Source organism: Melanerpes formicivorus, unplaced genomic scaffold (genome assembly GCF_026170545.1).
Source record: "Melanerpes formicivorus ecotype bairdi unplaced genomic scaffold, bMelFor1.0.p_v2 SCAF_17, whole genome shotgun sequence".
NCBI classification, from domain to species: domain Eukaryota; kingdom Metazoa; phylum Chordata; class Aves; order Piciformes; family Picidae; genus Melanerpes; species Melanerpes formicivorus.
Genome location: NW_027142369.1, coordinates 14,495,626 through 14,514,037, shown reverse-complemented (window position 1 = coordinate 14,514,037; position 18,412 = coordinate 14,495,626). Strand labels below are relative to the sequence as shown.

Here is an 18,412-nt window from a genome sequence, read left to right as displayed (position 1 = left end):
TCAAGCTCTGGGTTCTTCTTGCTAACTACTCCAACACTATTCAGTTAGCATTTCACAGCTGTGAGTTATGCCAGGAACCTTGACATTGTGGGAGACGTGCATGATGAAAGTGCGAGTGGCACTTGGGAATGAAATCAAGCACCCCTGCTATCTGGCAGCTCACACTGAGTTGAGAGACACAAAGGTGCAAAGCAGCAGAGGATGACAGCAGTGATCCCAGAGCACTCTATCAGCAGCTGTCCTTTCCTCTCCCCTGCTGCCACCCTTCACAACACACAGCAAGTTAAAGGTAGAACAGCAAGTGGAGCACACTGAAGATTGATGACCGTGATACAAGTCCAAAGCAAACTCCAGGAAGCTGAGGATAAAGGTCACACCTAGTATTCACAGTTTCCCATGCTAGATGTAGGACTGCAATTAACACAAGGCAACAGAACCTCTTAATTAAACATTTTATTTAAACCAATACAAGCACCATGCTTAGCAAAAAAGATTTGGTTTAAAGTAAACATGCAATGTGAACTAGCAGAGACTGAACAGCATGTGGAAGTTGTACTGGTTTCTCATGTTTTCATGGAATTGCCAAATTCTGGAAAATGTCTAGGAACCTCTCACACCACCCACAGCACTGGTGCAACCCTGACAGCTCACAGTGTACAAGTCACATTGAGTCTGATCAATCACAAAACCCAGTTTCACCATGTCCCATCACACCTCCATCTCAGTGTGCAAGACAGATGTATCAAAAAAACCCCACAAAACATGGCAGGACATTTCTTTTTGGAGCACACTGAAGCAGGGTATTGAAGCCCCTTGCTTTTGAGTGTTTGATCCAGACCCCTGTCACTAGTCCCAACAGTTTCTGGACTAGCTATTTTACAGTTAGAAGTTACAAAAATGGAATCTTGGTACAAAAACATGTAAGATGCTCCTTTGGAGAAGCGAAAAGGTGTCAACACCTGCATTATTGCCTCCTTTGATAGATCAGAACAGCATTCATGATACCAGAAACACTTAAACCATCAAATACCAGCATTTAATGTATTTTTTTAGAAAATATTCAAACAATACAAGTCCATTTTCTGGGCTGACATGCAAACTCATGCTTTAATTCAGCTTACCAGCAACTAATAGGATTACAAGAGTTGTATCCCAGCCATCTAGTCAATATCTAAAGCAAACCAGATTAACTGTGGCAGAAGTCTCCCTTTGAGAGACTCCAGGGTGAGGATTTTATGGCTACCTTACTAACTCCTGAAAAATAGGAGCTCACAATGGCGAACACTGACTCTCAGACCTTAGCTACAAAGGCTCCTGAAGGTGCCGTTAATCTACATTGTCCCTTGGCTTGAACCCTCTTTAGAGATCTGAAAATTCCAGACAAATGCATGATGACAGATGGGCAACTCACTAGAAAAGCAGTCAGAACATACTGGCCTTCTGAACATGGGCACATCTGCCTCCCTCTGATCTTAAGCGGGAAACAGTACAGAAAATACAGTTCTATAAATGGGAAAAGTATGTTATGGAAACAAGTATTATCTGAGCAGGAAAGATCTGGACATAATTAATGGCTTTGTTTAATCAAGTATTAGCATGGCCTGTATCTCAAGAGCCTAGGACAGCAAGCAGCAGACAGTTGTATCAAAACATTGTATTAAGATAAGGAAACCACAAACAAGCCTCAAACGGCAAACATCCTCTACGCACTCATTCTCTAAGCACCTGCAGCTGCTTCCTCACTTCCACAGCTCCAAGAGGGGAAAGGAGGTACAGCTACTAGGCAAGGCTGTTTGAAGAATAATACTGGTGGGCTGAGCAGCATCAACATTGTCTCTTACAAGGAAGGGGCCTTTAACACTCTCATCAGGGTTTGTTTGCTATTCTACAAGACTTGAAGGCAGAACCCAAGACAGAGAGTCCTTAAGTGGAGGCAACAAGAACATCTGAAGAGAACTTTGAGACTGAATATACAGCCATAAATAGCAATATTTTCTTGGCAGAAGGTGAAGCAATCTAGAGATGAAGAATCAAATTCAAATCCTTCGATTGTTACAGCTCCTCCCTTCTCCTCCCAAGAGACAAGCCCCTTTCACAGTGATTTTTATCAAGACCTGTGCAAGCAGCAGTTGGATGCTGGCAGCCCACCAGTGTACAAAGTACAACGACAAAGATTATTAATCCAGTTTTCCCCACTGCAGATCAAGCTGAACATTACAAGTAGCAGCTTCCCTCTCACCCACACTGCACTTTGACTGCCTTACCTTCAGCACGGTGCCAACAAAACAAGACCTTTGCTGTTTTAAGACTGAAGCTTATAATGACAGCATTCTTCAAGCCAAACATTTATACAATGTTTATCACAAAAGACATTGTTTTTATTGATCTGTAATACAGAACAATCAAACAATGGTTTCATAACCACCATTTTTTGGCCAGGGAGATAAAGTTGTTTTTCCAGCTCACTACATTAACACAGACATGAAATTTAATTACAAGCATTTCTTTCCCACACTGAGAGATCAATTTAATTGGATCATTCTAACATGTTTTTTGAAAAGCTCTGCTCAAGTCAGATTTGTACACAAATAAATGAGCAGTAACATCAAACCCAGAAGTGATTTACCAACACTGAGGACCTTTACAAATTAATTCCTTGTGGTCATAGCGGAATTAGTGTTTTAACACTAACACAACATACGCTTACAAATGAAAAATAAACCTCCTTTCAGCAAAAGGTTTCACAGCATGAAATACTGGCCTCCAAATTTAACACTGCATTCCTCCTCACCCAACAGATTTGTTAGGGCAGCTGTATTTTAAGGTATGTTATCAACAGGAAGCTGCTCTTATGCAGATACTTACTCAGGAGCACAACAAACACTCATGAGCAAGATAGTGAGATACTGTCACGAGCCCTCCTTTTGCCACTGCATGGGCTGAGCACATCCCATATCAGACAACTACTCTATTTAATATAAAACAGACCTGTAAAAAGACTGGTCGTTTATAAAAGTTAAATACTATTTTCACATTAGAATATTTGCTGTTTCAAAGAGATGAACCGTAAGTAAACAAACCCAAAATTCAAATCATCACTTATGCAAAAGCTTTTATCTGGAATGTAATTTTGACCCCCAAGCAGTTAAGAAAGGTAAAGAGACTGTAATGAAAGTACTCAAAAGCTACATGTGGCCAACTTTTATAACAAAAGAGATATAAATCATTCATCATCATGAAAAGCTTTAACCTCCTAACTCCTACAAATGGAGCAGATGACTGGATTTTCAAAGGAAATGAGGTTAGCTTTTTTTGTTTTTAAACAGATGTCAACTGCAACACCAGGCACTAGGGAAAAAAAAAAATGTTACTTGGATAACAAAGTTTATACCAAATTTGTACTAAGTGGCAGTGTAAAATTCTCAAGTCACTTTAAAGCTAACAAATTAAAGGCACAGTATTAACAGGTGCTTCTGTAACAGGAAATGAGCAAAGAGGTAAACTTCCTAACAGTGTAGTAAGTTATATATGCAGGATTTCTGGTATAAGAGTCACCAGAGTTGTAACTCAGCCCTTAGTTATCACCTAGTTCCTGTAGCATGAGAACTGGACAGTCAAAGCTTTGCCCTGAAATGTAGTAAGATTAACTCCAACTGAGGAATTATGGAATGACAAAAATTAGTTCCAAGAAGTTTGAGAAAGTTCACATGGACTCAATGGGAAGATAAATGCATTTTGCCTCTTTAATACTAAATTCTTCCAGGGAGTAGTTTCTAAAAAATGGAAAAGACATTAAGTCAAGAAGTCTGAAAAGTGACAGTACATGATTTCTGCATATAAATGGCTAGTAGGTGTCATAAGGATGCATTTGTAGCTCAGAAAAAGTTAGCGTCAGCTTCCAAATTATCTTTGCAGATAGTTACAAATCCAGAATGATTTTAGTTACAGAAATATTAGTTACAAGAGTGCAAAAGGAGTCCCTGCAGAGGAGTATTCCCTTTTAACAGGTACAAATAAGGAAACACCTGCAAAGATTTGTTACTTCAAGGAGACAGACCTGCTATTCTTTGCACAAACTCTGCACAAGAGAGAGACTGCAGGAGACAGAAGTAAATACAGTGCCTTTTGTAGATCTAAGTATTCATGTCTGGTTCCAGTATGATCAGGATGGTACATAAATACTTATTACAGAGGTGCTTTCAGTGGAAGAAGCCCAGTTTCTCCCGCAGCCATTCTTCAGTTAGGTCTTCTGTATTCCTTATTTCAAATACCTAAACGAGATGGCACACATTCTTGAGGTGATGACACTTGACAGGGTTAAGCACACAGTGTAATCAATACCTTTCCACAGAAGTTGTTTGAGCCAGGAAAAAAAACCACAGTAACGAGCCTAAAGCTTTCAGATGTGTTCTTGAAAGGTTTAATATTCTAAAGTAACATCAGTGGGAATACACAAGACTACATGGCAAGGAATGTTACTGAACTTGGACAAGAATCCCATCATTCCTATTTCTAGGCTTCATTCTCCTTTAATGTATGAGAAGAGCACAGGCACCACATTTTAAAGGTAGTCTGAAATGGCACCTGTATCTCAACAGGAAGATTGTCTGGATATAAATTAATTTGTGCCATATTAAGCCCAAAGTTTAGAAATTTTGCTCAGCCCAAGACAGTTATTCCTTCCAGGAACTGAAATAAATCCACAGTATCCAGAAGCACACTGTTTTCCCTTTCAGAAACAAGCCTGGGATACCTCAAAATAGGAAACATGAAAAAAAAAATTGAAACAAAACACTGAAACCCACCAACCCAAAGCTTTGTGGAAGTCTTCAAGAAACCTTTAACATAGCTTTGGAAGAGCAAAACAAGACCAGAGACAGCAGTGTACTCTTGACACTCTATGTGGGGAAGTAACTGGTTTGGGGTTGCTTTCAATGCTCTTGGGAGGGATGAAGGTTAATTCCATACTGCTAGCTTGAGTCTTTGAGATACCCCCGAATGAATCATCTTTTCAGAAGAGCCAAGGAAGTAAATTTCACAAATCTCTAGGCTTTCAAGAGTGTTCTTGAAAAATACAGCCACATCAGCATTGTATTTGTTCACTCCTCTCTAATGGTATGGAGGTGATTTTGTAAAGGCATGCTCAGGCCAACAGAACAGATGAAATTTTGTAAGACTCAAAACAAATTTCTTGGTGGACCTGCTGTTTCCACTGAACTTCCTATTTGTTCCTGGCCTCAGCCATTTCACCATTATACTCCTCCTCAGGAATAATTCAGATTTTATTATCTTCCTCATTTTCCATCTCTGCCAGAGTGGGCTCTGGCCACTGCTTCTTGTATTTAGACAGTGATCCATTACTATCAATACTGGCTTATTTTTAAGTAAAAGAGTAGAGAAAAAAAAAAAAATCAACATTTGGTTAGAACAAATCAGCTTAACAGAAGCCAAGTTAACATTCAAGCCACTGAAAAAAAGAGGACTCAGTTGAAGGCACATGCAGAAATCACACCACAAAGGTCACAGCACAAGCTAAAATGAAACATGGCTCAGTGAGTGGCATGAATAAAGCACGCAACCCAAACTGCAGACAGGCTGTTTCAGCTTCAGGAGGATGATCATGGACCTCTATACCCATTCCCAGGTATTGATTCAAAAGCCTTTCAGGCTGCATTTCTTCCACTTGACAGGTGATAGTAATTTCCATGCAACTTCTTCCCATCAGCTCTTCCTTCTAACTGATTGGAAACTGATTTCTTCCTCACAGAATTCTTATTTTCTATTTAAGGCACTCTCAGGCCTCCAAGACAGTTTCAATAGACCTAAACGCAGATTTCTTGGGGTTGTCTTGATCTTAACTCCTGCTTTCTTCCTGTTTACTCCTGTCAAGCTGAAGTCTAATTTAGAAAAGAGATCCTTTCTTACAGCTAGACAAGGTAGAAGTTCACAGTTCTCTTATTGGCCCAGCATACTTTTTTACTGGGGCATTAAAGTAAACTCAGTCAGGATAAGGAAGACAAAAATGGAACAGTGCTGGTGGGGAATGGTGGAATCATTTCACATTGCATGAAAAACCTGAAGTGACCACTGACTATTTAACTTTCATGGTTTAAATTACAGCTTTAATAAATATAGGTGCCAGCTGAGCAGAAGTTCCAAAGATCTCAAGGGTCTCCAAGATGACACTTAAGTGGCTTTTAAAAAAATATAGATATATAGCTAGGCTTAGTGAATGCAGGAATTTCTTCTAAACTCAGTACTAGAGGAAGCACCTAACACATTACTTATTCTGAAGGCTATGCAGCCAAACCAGGCTACACCATGCCATACTAAGAGTTCAGTGTATTCCTCCTATCAATGAATTCATTCCCCAAAGTAAAGACTTCCATTCTACCAATGGATATTTGAGTTTCAAAGAACACTGTTCTCCCTGTCCCTTAAAACTCTAGAAATCCCCATATACTCCTCTCTTCAGTCCTCCTAAACCAGAATCCGTTCACTGGAATTCAAAGTCTCACAATGCTCTTATTGCAATAGATTCAAGCAAGACAAAACAGCTTCTGCAGCCTGCATTAAAGGGGGAAAGTTAGTAATACCTTAGTGAGTTCAGCTGTCTGTACAAGCTTATTCTTGCTTCCAGCATACATCATCTGCTGTTCTGGTTTACATCCTGTAGTTGTGTGGAAAAAACATAAGAGGGTTTGTTCAGTTATTTTGACTGCAACACTTAAAAAATAAAGATTATCTTCTTAAAGAATCCAAACTGAAAGCTGAAGTCTCCATTCAGAAAAACAACCTATTTGTTTATACACATCATCATCCTTGCTCTTACTTTTCTATCTAGTACTGGAAAACCATTTCCAGAAGCAAAAGCTGCACAGGTTGAATTAGTGGTCCTAATGTGCATCTGTATTGCTGCTTAGAGCTAACAAACACTGGAACAGTCAAACTTGACTCAATAGCCAATACAGAAGTGCCTTCTGCCACTACAGCAGCATGCTGACGACTCCACAGGCAATTCTTCACCCTCTTGCTATTTCTGGAAGATTCCCATTTTTTTGCTAGTTACACTTAGCCAGATCTGTATAGTATATGCCTTTGAGCTGGAATCAAACTGAGAACAAACCAAGTCAGCTTGAATTTGCTGTTCTTTCTCCTAACTTCTTCCCAAATACCTCAAGCAAATCGGTAGTTCAGAATATCTCCCTACTCCTTAAACACAAAGTTACTTCACTCACAGTTAACCACTGTTTAAGGTCCTAACTAAGGGTTCTTTGTCTCCAACTCCAGTATCAGTCTAACCACTAACCGGTTTGCAGGATTTCTCAGAAAACCTCAAAGAAAAAAAAAGGTTTTGTTTAGAAGTTTCTAGATATGAGTGTATTTCTAAATCTTGCCAAACAAAGAACATGGTCTCAGCTCTTCTCCTGGGAGGTAAAAGGCTGATGCCTTTGCTATTTCAAGTTTTCTCACAGCTGTTCTAACTCACCAAGTATCAACCTTTCAGAAGAGACCTAACACCCAGAACATCCACACAGAGGTTCTCAGGTTATGACATAAGAATATACTCACTGGTTGCTAAACTCTCACCTAACGTTCGCTCTAAGTAACAAAGGATAAAACAAAGGATCAGTTTATCTTCTTCTAGAGGATAACAAGAATAATCCAGTAATACCAGCAAGCTACCCTAGTACAATTCAGAGCACAGATAGAAGCCACAGCAGCAATTCAGCTCTGTAAGTCCACAGGAAGCTACTGTTCTGTACAAACTTGGGATGATCTAACATTAGTCTTTTCCTTCAACATAGTTTCCTCGCCCAGCACTTTCACCTGCCCACATCCGGGATATGGAGCTCTCTTTTCTTCCTTTTCACCCACAGATATGACAGACCTTTAGACCATCACAGCACTGCTTGCAGGCATCCTCTGTTGCTGACCACTGCAGTGTTGGAAAACCCTCCTCTTGAATCCCACCCTAACTTTTTCCACAGAGTCCTGTTTCTTTCATGGATAGACATAGCTTTCCCTGTCCTTCTCCAAAGGAGAGAAATTTCTTTCTACCTACTAATATCTGAATAGCACAATGGATAGAGGTGAACAAATATCCTCAGGATCAGAGGTGGTATTTTCCATCCCTCTCCTCACTTATTTCCTGAGCCTTCTCTGGTCATATTTTGACCCTTCCCCATGACTTCAGGAAAGGTAACAGGAAACACATTAGGTTAAGCCTACATGAACAGAGACTCCTTTCCTTTAAAGGAAGGTGCTGCTATGAACACTACTGAGACAGCACTTCAGAAAGACACCTTTTGGCCAGCTCTGTAGGAAACAAACACTTCTGTTCAGCCTTCAGGATCTGTGATAGATTATTTGTTTCTAAGTACCCTACATATGAGCCCAAAAGCAGTCAAAACCTTCAGCAACTAAGGGGATCTGGGCAGAAGGAAGAGTTGACACTAGTCATGAGCTGATGGTAAGGATGGGGCTAATACACTACAGGCTCCTCTCTGCCAAACAAGGTCTATGGATAATCCCATAGGTTTAATAGCGCCTTGTGTGCAACAATCTCCTGGGGTGCATTAAGCAGCATGGGACCAGCAGGTAGAAGGAGGCTCTTCACCCTAGTGAGGACACAGCTGGAAGACATTGTCCAGTTCTGGGCTCCCCAGTTCAAGTAGGACAAGGAACTACTGGAGAGAGTCCAGTGGAGGCTACAAAGATGCTGAGGGGTCTGAAGCATCTCTCTGATGATTAAAAGCTGAGAGACCTGAGGCTGTTTAGCTTAGAAAAAAGACTGAGATCTCCTCCAAGCTTATCAGCATCTAAAGGGCAGGGGGCAAAAGGATGGGGCCACACTCTTTTCAGTGGTGCCCAGTGACAGGACATGGGGCAACAAGCACAAACTGGAACCAGGAGGTTCCACCTAAACATGAGGAAAAATTTCTTTGCTGTGAGGATGCCAGAGCACTGGACTGAGAAATTGTGAAGTCTCCTTCTCTGGAGAGATTCCAAAGCCTCCTGGGCAACCTGCTGTGGGTGACCCTGCTTTAGCAGGAGGGCTGGACTAGATATCTCCAGGACCCTTCCAAACCCCACTAGTCTGTGATTCTGTGCTTCCAGCAGTGGCATAAGCAAATCCAGCCTTAAGCATACAAACCACTACCAGAGCATTAAGCAGCCACTTTATCTTCCGTAGCAAAGAACATTTCCATATTTACAACACACAGCAGCTACTATTTACAATGTTCACTCACCAACTGGACTGGAGAAGATAAAGCACAACGGATAAGAAACTCTTCCATCATCATGCTGATACTTGTAACTATACACAATAAATGTTTTATCTGAAGTTAAAGAAATTAAAAAATGAAATGTTTTATTAGGATATAATCCTTCAATTATCAGAATTTGATGCAGGCAAGTAAATTTTGCATTCCAGAAAGTGTTTTAAATTTGGTAGTCTCACTGTCCTCCTGGTTTCACTTCTATATCTGACTTTCAGAACTGACCCCACCTGTCTTTGCCAACAGCTGGGTGTGAGGACTGGCTCTGTATTACTGTTTCACATCAGAGCTGGAAAAAAATAAATCACTGTTTCATCACAAATATTCCTCTCCCAGCTTTGTAACAAGATACTCCACACCCACCAATGTGTTTCTGGCTTCATGAAAGAAATTCTCTCACTACAGACTCAACACTTCTTTGTTCCAGGTGTTTTGCTAAAAGTTTTTGCTAAGACTCCAGCTTTGGAGGCTCCCATTGCACTATGGTCATGAAAGGAAAGATTCAGAATGGCACATGGAATGGTGCTAGCCAGTTCTTGAGGATAATGGAGGCAAATACTTTCTTCACTTGTAATTTAAGCACTCCTCTTATTTCATGTAGTTAAGGATTAATTTATTTGTCACTCTTTTTTGTTTTTTTTTAATACCAGATTCTTCCATAGATCATGTGCCTTCAGCACTCCTAAAAATCACTAACCACAGCAAATTAGCAAAGACCACGTGCTGAGAAAGTACCAAACCAGATCCTGAGTAACAGCAGCGTGTCTTTGCTTTACTTCCCCAAACATAATACAGTCTAAAAGAAAATAAAACCTTGGGAAAGGTTTCAATGTATCAGCCATTGTTTCAATACATGAGAACTGGTCAGTGCATCATGACAACTGACCCCTGGGGGTAAAGTGTCAGTGAAGTTGCTCTACAGGCAACTATTGGTCTAAAAAGGGAAAGTCCATCTCTGAACATTTTGGAACAGCTTCCAGGAGTGAGTAACACCAAATGACAGCAGCATAAGAAGGATATCGAGGTTGTCTCTCAGGCAGCTCATCTTTTAGCTCATCAGGAGAAATACCCTGGTGACATTAAACACAAGCAAACACAAGTTGAACAAATGCTCTTGCACTCACAGGTGATACTATGAAGGCTAAAGCCGAGTAAGAAGGCAGTGAAGCAGCTGTAAGCTAGAGAGAAATCTGCACTTGAACACTCAAATCACTCCAGCAGTTCAGGAAAACTGGTGTGCTAACAGATTTGCATGGCTCAACACAGAACTAATGTTAGCATGAATAATCATCCCTATTTTAGACATAACGAGTTTATAAAACATATTTGGCTCTAGTTGGATATGGGCAGCTATTGTGCTTTTCTAACTCCAGTGCTACACAGAAGTAAGCACACACCAAAGAGCAGCTGTTAAATACAGCTACATAAATGGTGCTTTGGACAAAAATACTTAAAAAATAAAGAAATCAGTCCTTCCTCCTTGAGCTAGCAAAAAAAAAATGAAAGAGAAAGAGGCCCCATTCCAATATTCCATTAACTTCTACATTCTAGGGAATAAGGGCTGCAGCTAATGCTCAAATCCCTGGGAAGGATTTAATTTTGCCCTGTGTACCATTAAGAAATGCTACATGCTGGGCTGACCTTATTATGCCACCTATCAAATTTAGACTCTACAGAGGATTAGAAATCCCAGTTTCTAATTGATGGCAGATCAGATCCAAGTCAAATGTGCAGATCTATGTGGAAACCTCCTTAAAAAGCCAGCAGGTGCCAAAGATGCCTTGTACACAGTTGTAACAGTTTTAAAGTAACTTTTTTGTGTGCAATTAGTCGACTCAAATGCTTCTGCATAGTTCCACTATTAACAGTGCTGTGTTTTACATGCAGTGACCATGCATTTAAATAAGCTCATGACCCAAATTAGAGTAAGAGTTTGATAACAATTTGAAACTAAGGCAGTACCTTAGAGACAACAATACATTGCAGGCTGAAGATACTCTTATTTACAATTCATTTAACAAACCTCATGCTCCTCATCCAGCACCACCAACTGCTTATCCTTGTCGATTTTCACTACAAATCAAAATAAAACATAGATCAATGTTTTTTTAAATCAATTTATACAATGGATACAGGAAGCTTTTTAACATTCCCCCACAAGTGTATTTCTTGTGCTTCCACTCTGCTTTCTTCATGACTTCAGAAACCACTGAAGTCAAGAGAAGTGCATAGTCTAATGCTGTTCAAGATACTCTTCTCTTTCAGAGACAGAAAGATCAAGCTCCTCTGCTTAAATGCTGTAAAATTTACAAACTCAAAATGGCTGTGCCTTATATTTTTTTTTCTCACTTTGAAAAATAGTAGTAGACCGAGGTGCAAGTGAGCATCAACACTAAGAGCTGATGCAATCTCGTATCATAAGAACAGTTGCTCTACTGCTAAAGTTACAGGCAACACTGGAATCACTGAAGTTCATAAAGGAAAAAGCCTCTTGGCTCCCATTTTACCTGTTACAGCAGCAACATCACGTGAAAGGAAAAGAGGGGAAAGGATTTTCTGCAAGGCTTTGCAATTTTGGTCAGACATTTTTAACTTACTTATAATGGCAGCATTGTTGGTTTCTTTGCGAAACCGGAATTTCCTCAGTTTCTCCACCAAGTCTTCAGCAACATCACAAACCACCAGAGATTCACTCTACAAAAAGGAAACAGCAGAGGGGAGGGAAAGATAAATCTTTCTAGTAAAGCAGAAAAAAAATCTTCACATCACGCATATGTGAGCACAAACCCTGCTAAAGTGGAACTATGCTTGACTTGTCCAACGTTTCAGAACACTTGCATAAACCAGAACAACCAGGGATGCAAACACAAGCACACAGCAACACTTAGCTGGTTTCATATCCCTCCTCAAAGCCACACAGTTTGAAACTTTTATTAGCTACTCCTGAAGTGGGATTACTCTCCTAGCTTATCGAAATAGACAAATTTTAAGTTCATTTGCCAAGACAAGTCCTGAACCTTAAGCCCACAGAAGTAGCAGGAAAAGTGGCTAATTTAAGCATTGAATATAGCAGGAGCTACTATTAGTATTTCAGAAGAACACGGATAGTAATTAAAGGTCTCTGTTTGGATTACCCACAAAAAAATTAACTGAACTTTGAGATGTACACACAGAGAAAGGATTTAAGCCCTTTTAATCCAAAATCATACACAGTTTTCCTCCAAGCACTTTTACATCACTAACTCCCAAGTTTTCAGAAGCGTCCAGATAACATATTAGTCATTACACTGCAGCTGGGGAAGGAAATTATTATTTCACAAGCAACCAGGCAGGTTATCTTCTATGACAAGCAATTTTTAAGCTGTACCAAGCCAACCACTGCCATTTCCTGAGCAACATTTCACCCACACCAGCTGCACGCAACAAGACCAAGACAAGTTTCTTAACATCTCCAAGCTTTCCCATATTATTGTATCTATAAATTCCTGAGGCATTGTGTCAAAGCAATTGCATTTCAAGGCTTCTTTTTAAAAATTTCCTCAAATAGATAGGTGAAAGATTACTTATCATAAGGTCTATTACTGAGCTGCTTCACTGAGACAAATCACTGCTTACAAACATGTCTCCTTATGTTCAACAATTGCTTGTGGGCAAGCTTTTCCTCAAAAAGCAGAGGACGGTCTCTCCTTCCCCACTTCCAAAAAAAAAAAATTACCTTTCAAACAACCTATGTTTGTTATTATTCCTAAAAAGACTTCCCCCTCAACCAAATTCTAGCACAAAGTCTTGTGCCTCTGCTTCCTTTGAACAGCGGGAGAGGAAATCATGCTCTGCTGTGACAGAACAGGTCAGGCACTGTGTGTGCAGCCCTCATTATTTTGCTTGCTTCCCCTAAAGATTGTTCTTGGCTCCCTCTGATCCACAAATGTCATTAACACCCACTCTCACTATTTCAGGAGGTCTCTACTGAAACCACCAGGATCCAAGGCTGTATTTCCAAGCTGAAGATAACAGTCTGTATGAAATGCTGTTTTCTGAGGGAAGCATTTCTCCCAGTTCTCTAGACTCTGCACTTTCCTAATGTCCTTCAGCAGACACTGCAGGGTAAGCAGTGCTCCTGTTAATATCTTTGTAGCCACACAAACAAAAGTCCTTAGAAAAAAGCAGAGGGCTGTGTCTGAAAAACACAGGGTGACACCAGATTTACTTAGGCTAAACAAGCTCACTAGTGCTCAGTTTCATAAAAACTAAAGACAGTCAAAGCAAGAGACAGAAGGACTGCACGGGTAGGGGCACACTTGCCAAGCAGCGCGGTGGGGAAGGGTGCTACTGTTGGTTAACCTCAGCTACTAGCATTACACTTCCAAGATTTTCAGCAACCAATTTAGCCACCCGCTGGCAGAGCGGGTCACCACTTCCTTTTGAACAACGGTTTCTTCGCTCTCCCCCCGCAGCCTGCCAGTATCCAGCACAAAACAACCGAGGAAGATCCTTTTGCCGGCGAGGCAGGCGAGCACGGCTCAACACGAAGCTCCACCATGGAACGGCCAAAGGAGCTTCTCCTAGCAGCACTCTCTGAGCAACACTCTCAGACCGAAGGGCACCGGTTAGCCCTGACGTGCCACCCGCCCTAACTCCTCCGAAAGCACCTGCTCTCCCCTCACAACTTCCACCCCAGCCTGGCTGTGCGGGGACGACGGCCTCACACCGCTCTTCCCGCTTCAGCGGGAGACCCCGAAAGGTGTCCGGACCGTCCTCCTGGCCCGGTTAAACTCCCCGAGAGCCCGACTCGGCCCTCAGGCAGCGTAAACTCCCCTCACCATCTTGCGCGCGCCAACAACGGAAGCCGCCGGTCGCTGCCACCCGCCGCCTCCTCCTCTTGACTGGGCTGCGCTCCTCAATGCGCCTGTGCGGCGGAGACTCCGTCTGCCCCCATCCCGCCTCCCCTCTGGCCAATCAGCACCGCTGTCCCAGCCGGACGGGTGGTGTCTCCCGCCTACGGGTAGCGGGAAGGTTCAAGGGGCTGGTCCTAGTTACGGAGCACGGCCCCACGTGCCGCGGCGCCGCAGGAGAAAGAGGGAAGGGGTGCGTACCGCCGCGCCATGCAATTCCCCCCACTCCGGGGCCTCTCACCCTGCTGTGCCCCGCCCCGCTGTCATGGCGACAAGGCACCGCCCCCCCTCCCCCCCCCCCCCCCCCGCGGAGTCATGGCAACGGGCGTGGGGCGGGCTGTGTACAAACGGCAGAGGGAGCTTTCCTTGCCTGAGCTGTGGTGGCTGCGGATGGTGCCTCCGAACTGGGGGATTCTGTTTCTTAGCGGTTGCTGTGCCTCAATAATATTGAATAAAGGTAGTGATACTAAATAGAGCCTTTGTTTGAAGCTTCAGTTTTAGGTGCTTGTTCCTGCAGGTATCTTTCTAAGAACATAGCTGCCAGAATCACAGAGCTCAGCAAGAGATAACAGGACGTTTGGAGTGTTGTTTTTGGGACAGATGGTCCCTAACTAGTAATCAAAGCAAAAGGATTGTGGCCTTTAGCAAGTTAGAACCAGTTTATGCTTTGGCAATTGGCCAATGGATGCAAAGAGCACATGCAGGGCCAAGGTTTACTACAGAACACTGTAAGGAAGACTATAATTTGCCACTAGAGACCAACAGAGAATCAGAGAATTGTTTTGGTTGGAAAAGACCTCTAAGATCATCAAGTCCAACCATCAACCTACGACCACAACGCCCCCTAAACCACATCCCAAAGTTCCATGTCCACACATTTCTTGAACACTTCCAAGGGCAGCAACTCCACCACCTACCTGGGCAGCCTGTTCCAATGCCTGACCACTCTTTCCATAATTTTTTTTTTCCCCCTAATATCCCACCTTAACCTCCCCTGTCAAAATTTCAGGCCAGGAATGGCATAACAGCCCAAACACACACGGGGTGGCTGTTGTGTGGACATTTACACTTGGGACAAACCAAAACTGCACTGTATGCTGCCTCTGCAAGGGAGTTACAACCACAGGGAACTTAGCTGCTTTACTACTCTGTGCAAAGCCCAAATCTAGATCAGGTTTATCAGCAGGCACACAACTATTACCATAAAAAGAAAATAATTACCTAGAAGTCACATAAACTGGACACAATTCTATGATTTTGGACTATAGAACATAATCTGTGTATCCTATGAATTAATGTTAATTAGTTATGGGAAGTTGTATGACTTTTCTAATAAATTATTGAAAATCTACTAAGTATTATTACTCTCTATATAAACTGCTTGACTTTGGGATAAGGGTCACTCAACCTCTGTGAAATTATTCACATGTATGCCCAGCACTGCAATAAAGAATGTCTGCTCCTGATACCCCAAAACCAGTCTCAAAAAGGTTTCAGAATTTTTAGTATCATTAAGGGTGACAGTATTTAAACCCTATTCCACAGAGGATGCTTCTGGTGTCCAGAGCTGCGATAAGGACCCATGGGCATGGTCAGGAGCAGGTCCAGGGTGGGCAACCACAGTTGGATGAGGCCATTAAGACCTACTAGTAACTCTGTAGTCCCCCAGAAAGGGTGCTTTAAGCAGTGTGCAAAATGTTTCACCACACAGTCAAGATACTTGTTGAACACAGGAGGTTCTATGTAAACATAAGGTTAAAATTCTTCACTTTGAGGCTGGCAGAGCACTGGAACAGGCTTCCTAGGGAGGTTGTGGAATCTTCATCTCTGGAAGCACTCAAAATCTGCCTGGATGTGCTCCTGGATGATTTACTCTAGGTGACCCTGCTTTAGCTGAGAATTGGACTCGATGATCTTGAGAGATCTCACCCCTACTAGTCTGTAATTGTGATTCTGAGTGCTAGGTAATAAATCACAAATCAAGTACACCGATCTCTCAAACAGCAACAGTTTATATGCAGTACAACTAACAAGAAATCTATATATGACTCTACATCACATAAATCTGTACACTTGCTCCATCATTTACCTAGTTCATTATACTATTACCTAATTCATTATATTGAGGTGGTCCTACATTTACATTTAAATTTTCCTCCCAGAGGTGTGGGTTTTGCTATTAAAATCACCACAGGTTATGTAAGGGACACCTTTTATTTTGATCTTTGTCCAAGCCTGTCTCTGGTTTATGTAAAAAAGCCATAATGAGTCATTAGCTACAAAGGTTTACAACATTTTAATATCTTGAGACACTGCTCTTAACTACTGTGCCTTGTTTCTGAATATTTTGACCTTGAGGTCATTCTGTCCTTTAGTCTTAGGGGCCTTCTATTGTTCTTCTGGTTTTCTGGTCAGTTCATTATATACACACAGTACTATGACTGTTAAAAAAGCCCCAGCTGGAATGTCTGTCTCATTAAACATCAGAAAATTCAAGCATGAAATAGAAATTAGACTTAGTAAATTCTGCTGCTTGTGGTACTTGTTATGCAAGTTGAGCATAATTCTGGAAAGGAACCAGGATTTGGAGCTCACAAATCAGAAATACGAGCTGTGAGCGCAAGGCAGATGCTTCTCTTCCATAACTGCGGTTGGTGGAGAGCTGCCTTGGTGCTGGAGGAAATATCTGGCCTTTGCTGCTGGGAATTTAAGCTGCACTAACAGAAAAGAAACTGCCTTCTTGGTGACTCTGTGAGAATCAAGAGCATTGTAAAACCATAGAATTGTTTTGGTTGGAAAAGACATCTAGTATCTTTAAATCCAACCATCAACCCAGCACTTCCAAGTTCTTTACTAAACCATGTCACTCAGCACCACATCTACACAGCTTTTGAAGCCCTCCAGGGATGGGGCTTCCCTGGGCAGCCTGTTCTAGGGCTTGACAACCCTTTTGAGAATATTGTTTTTCAAATGTCCAACTTAAACCTCCCCTGGCACAACTTGAGTCTGCTTCCTCTTATCACTTGTTACTAGGGAGAAGAGACCTATTCCCAGCTTATTATAGCCTCAGAAAGAATGAAGGTATAGAGAAAGACTTCCCTTCTCAGATACAACCTCTTGCAAATCATATTCATGACTTTTCAGGAGAGCTTCAGTAAACACCATAAAAGCGTAGGATTACTAAGCAGGTGTTGAAGTGCCTCTTGATCTCTATACGTTCATTAATACAGATATTTCCTTCTTGTGTGTTACTGTGTAGGTAGGTTGTGTATCTATTTCAGTATGCAAAACATATTTGTGTTTAGAACCTCTGTTTAGAAGTCGAGGTCATGGCAGCATCCACAGAACCATCAAAATTACAGAATGGTTTGGGTGCGAAGGGACCTTTAAAGGTCATTTAGTCCAACCCCGCTGCAGTCAGCAGGGACATCTGCAACTAGTACAGGTTGCTCAGAGCCCCACACAGCCCTGATCTGAAACTGTTTCAGGGATGGGGCATCTACCACCTCCCTGGGCAACCAGAGCCTGTGTCACACCACACTCAGTGTAATTTTTTTCCCCGTGTATCTAGTCTGATTCTCCCCCCTTCCAAATAAAACCATCGCCCCTTGTCCTGTCATAACAGGCCCTGCTTATAAGTCTGTCTCCAGCTTGCTGATCAGCCCCTTTAGGTACTGAAATTCCACAAGAAGGTCTCCCTGGAGCTTTCTCTCCTCCAGACTGAACACCCCCAGCTCCCTCAGTCTGGCCTCACAGCAGAGGGGTTCCAGCCCTTGTATCATTGTTGTGGCCTCGTCTGGACCCACTCCAACAGGTCAACAGGTCCATGTCTTTCCTATGCTGAGGAGTCCAGAGCCGGACCAGAACTGCAAGTGGGATCTCGACAGGGTGGAACAGAGGGGCAGAATCTCCTCCCTCCACCTGCTGCCCACACTGCTTTGACTGCAGCCCAGGATACGGCCTGGGTCTGGGCTCTGAGCGCCAGCTCATGTTCAACTTTTCACCCACCAGCACCCCCAAGTCCTTCTCTTCAGGGTCGCTCTCCAGCCTTTCATCACCTGCCTGTGTTAATATCGGAGGCCATTTTCACCTGAGGTCCGTGTCCGAGCGCGGTGCGGACAGCGCGGGGGTGGCTACGGCGGGCAGTGCCGGGCGCGCAGGGAAGGCGGCTGTCGGTCACCTCGGCCTGGCACTGGGCACAGCGGCCTCGCCCATCTGCGGGCAAGCTGCGGGCAA

At 42.5% G+C, this 18,412-nt stretch overlaps 1 protein-coding gene across 2 annotated transcripts; it reads right to left on the bottom strand.

Annotated features, from left to right (window-relative positions):
* Positions 1-440: 440 nt before the first annotated feature.
* GMFB (glia maturation factor beta) lies at positions 441-18,313 on the bottom strand. Of its 2 annotated transcripts, XM_068149059.1 has the most exons (8): positions 14,378-14,409; positions 14,105-14,280; positions 11,882-11,978; positions 11,308-11,357; positions 10,305-10,354; positions 9,255-9,337; positions 6,597-6,670; positions 441-4,271 (listed from the first exon to the last, which is right to left on the bottom strand). In XM_068149059.1, exons 2-8 carry the CDS (start codon positions 14,105-14,107, stop codon positions 4,200-4,202), a joined length of 429 nt encoding a protein of 142 aa, XP_068005160.1. In that variant the 5' UTR covers positions 14,108-14,280; positions 14,378-14,409; the 3' UTR covers positions 441-4,199. The 2 variants fall into 2 exon arrangements, with proteins under 2 accessions (XP_068005160.1, XP_068005161.1); XM_068149060.1 differs by lacking the exons at positions 14,105-14,280; positions 14,378-14,409 and adding an exon at positions 18,239-18,313.
* Between the last annotated feature and the right edge of the window lie 99 nt (positions 18,314-18,412).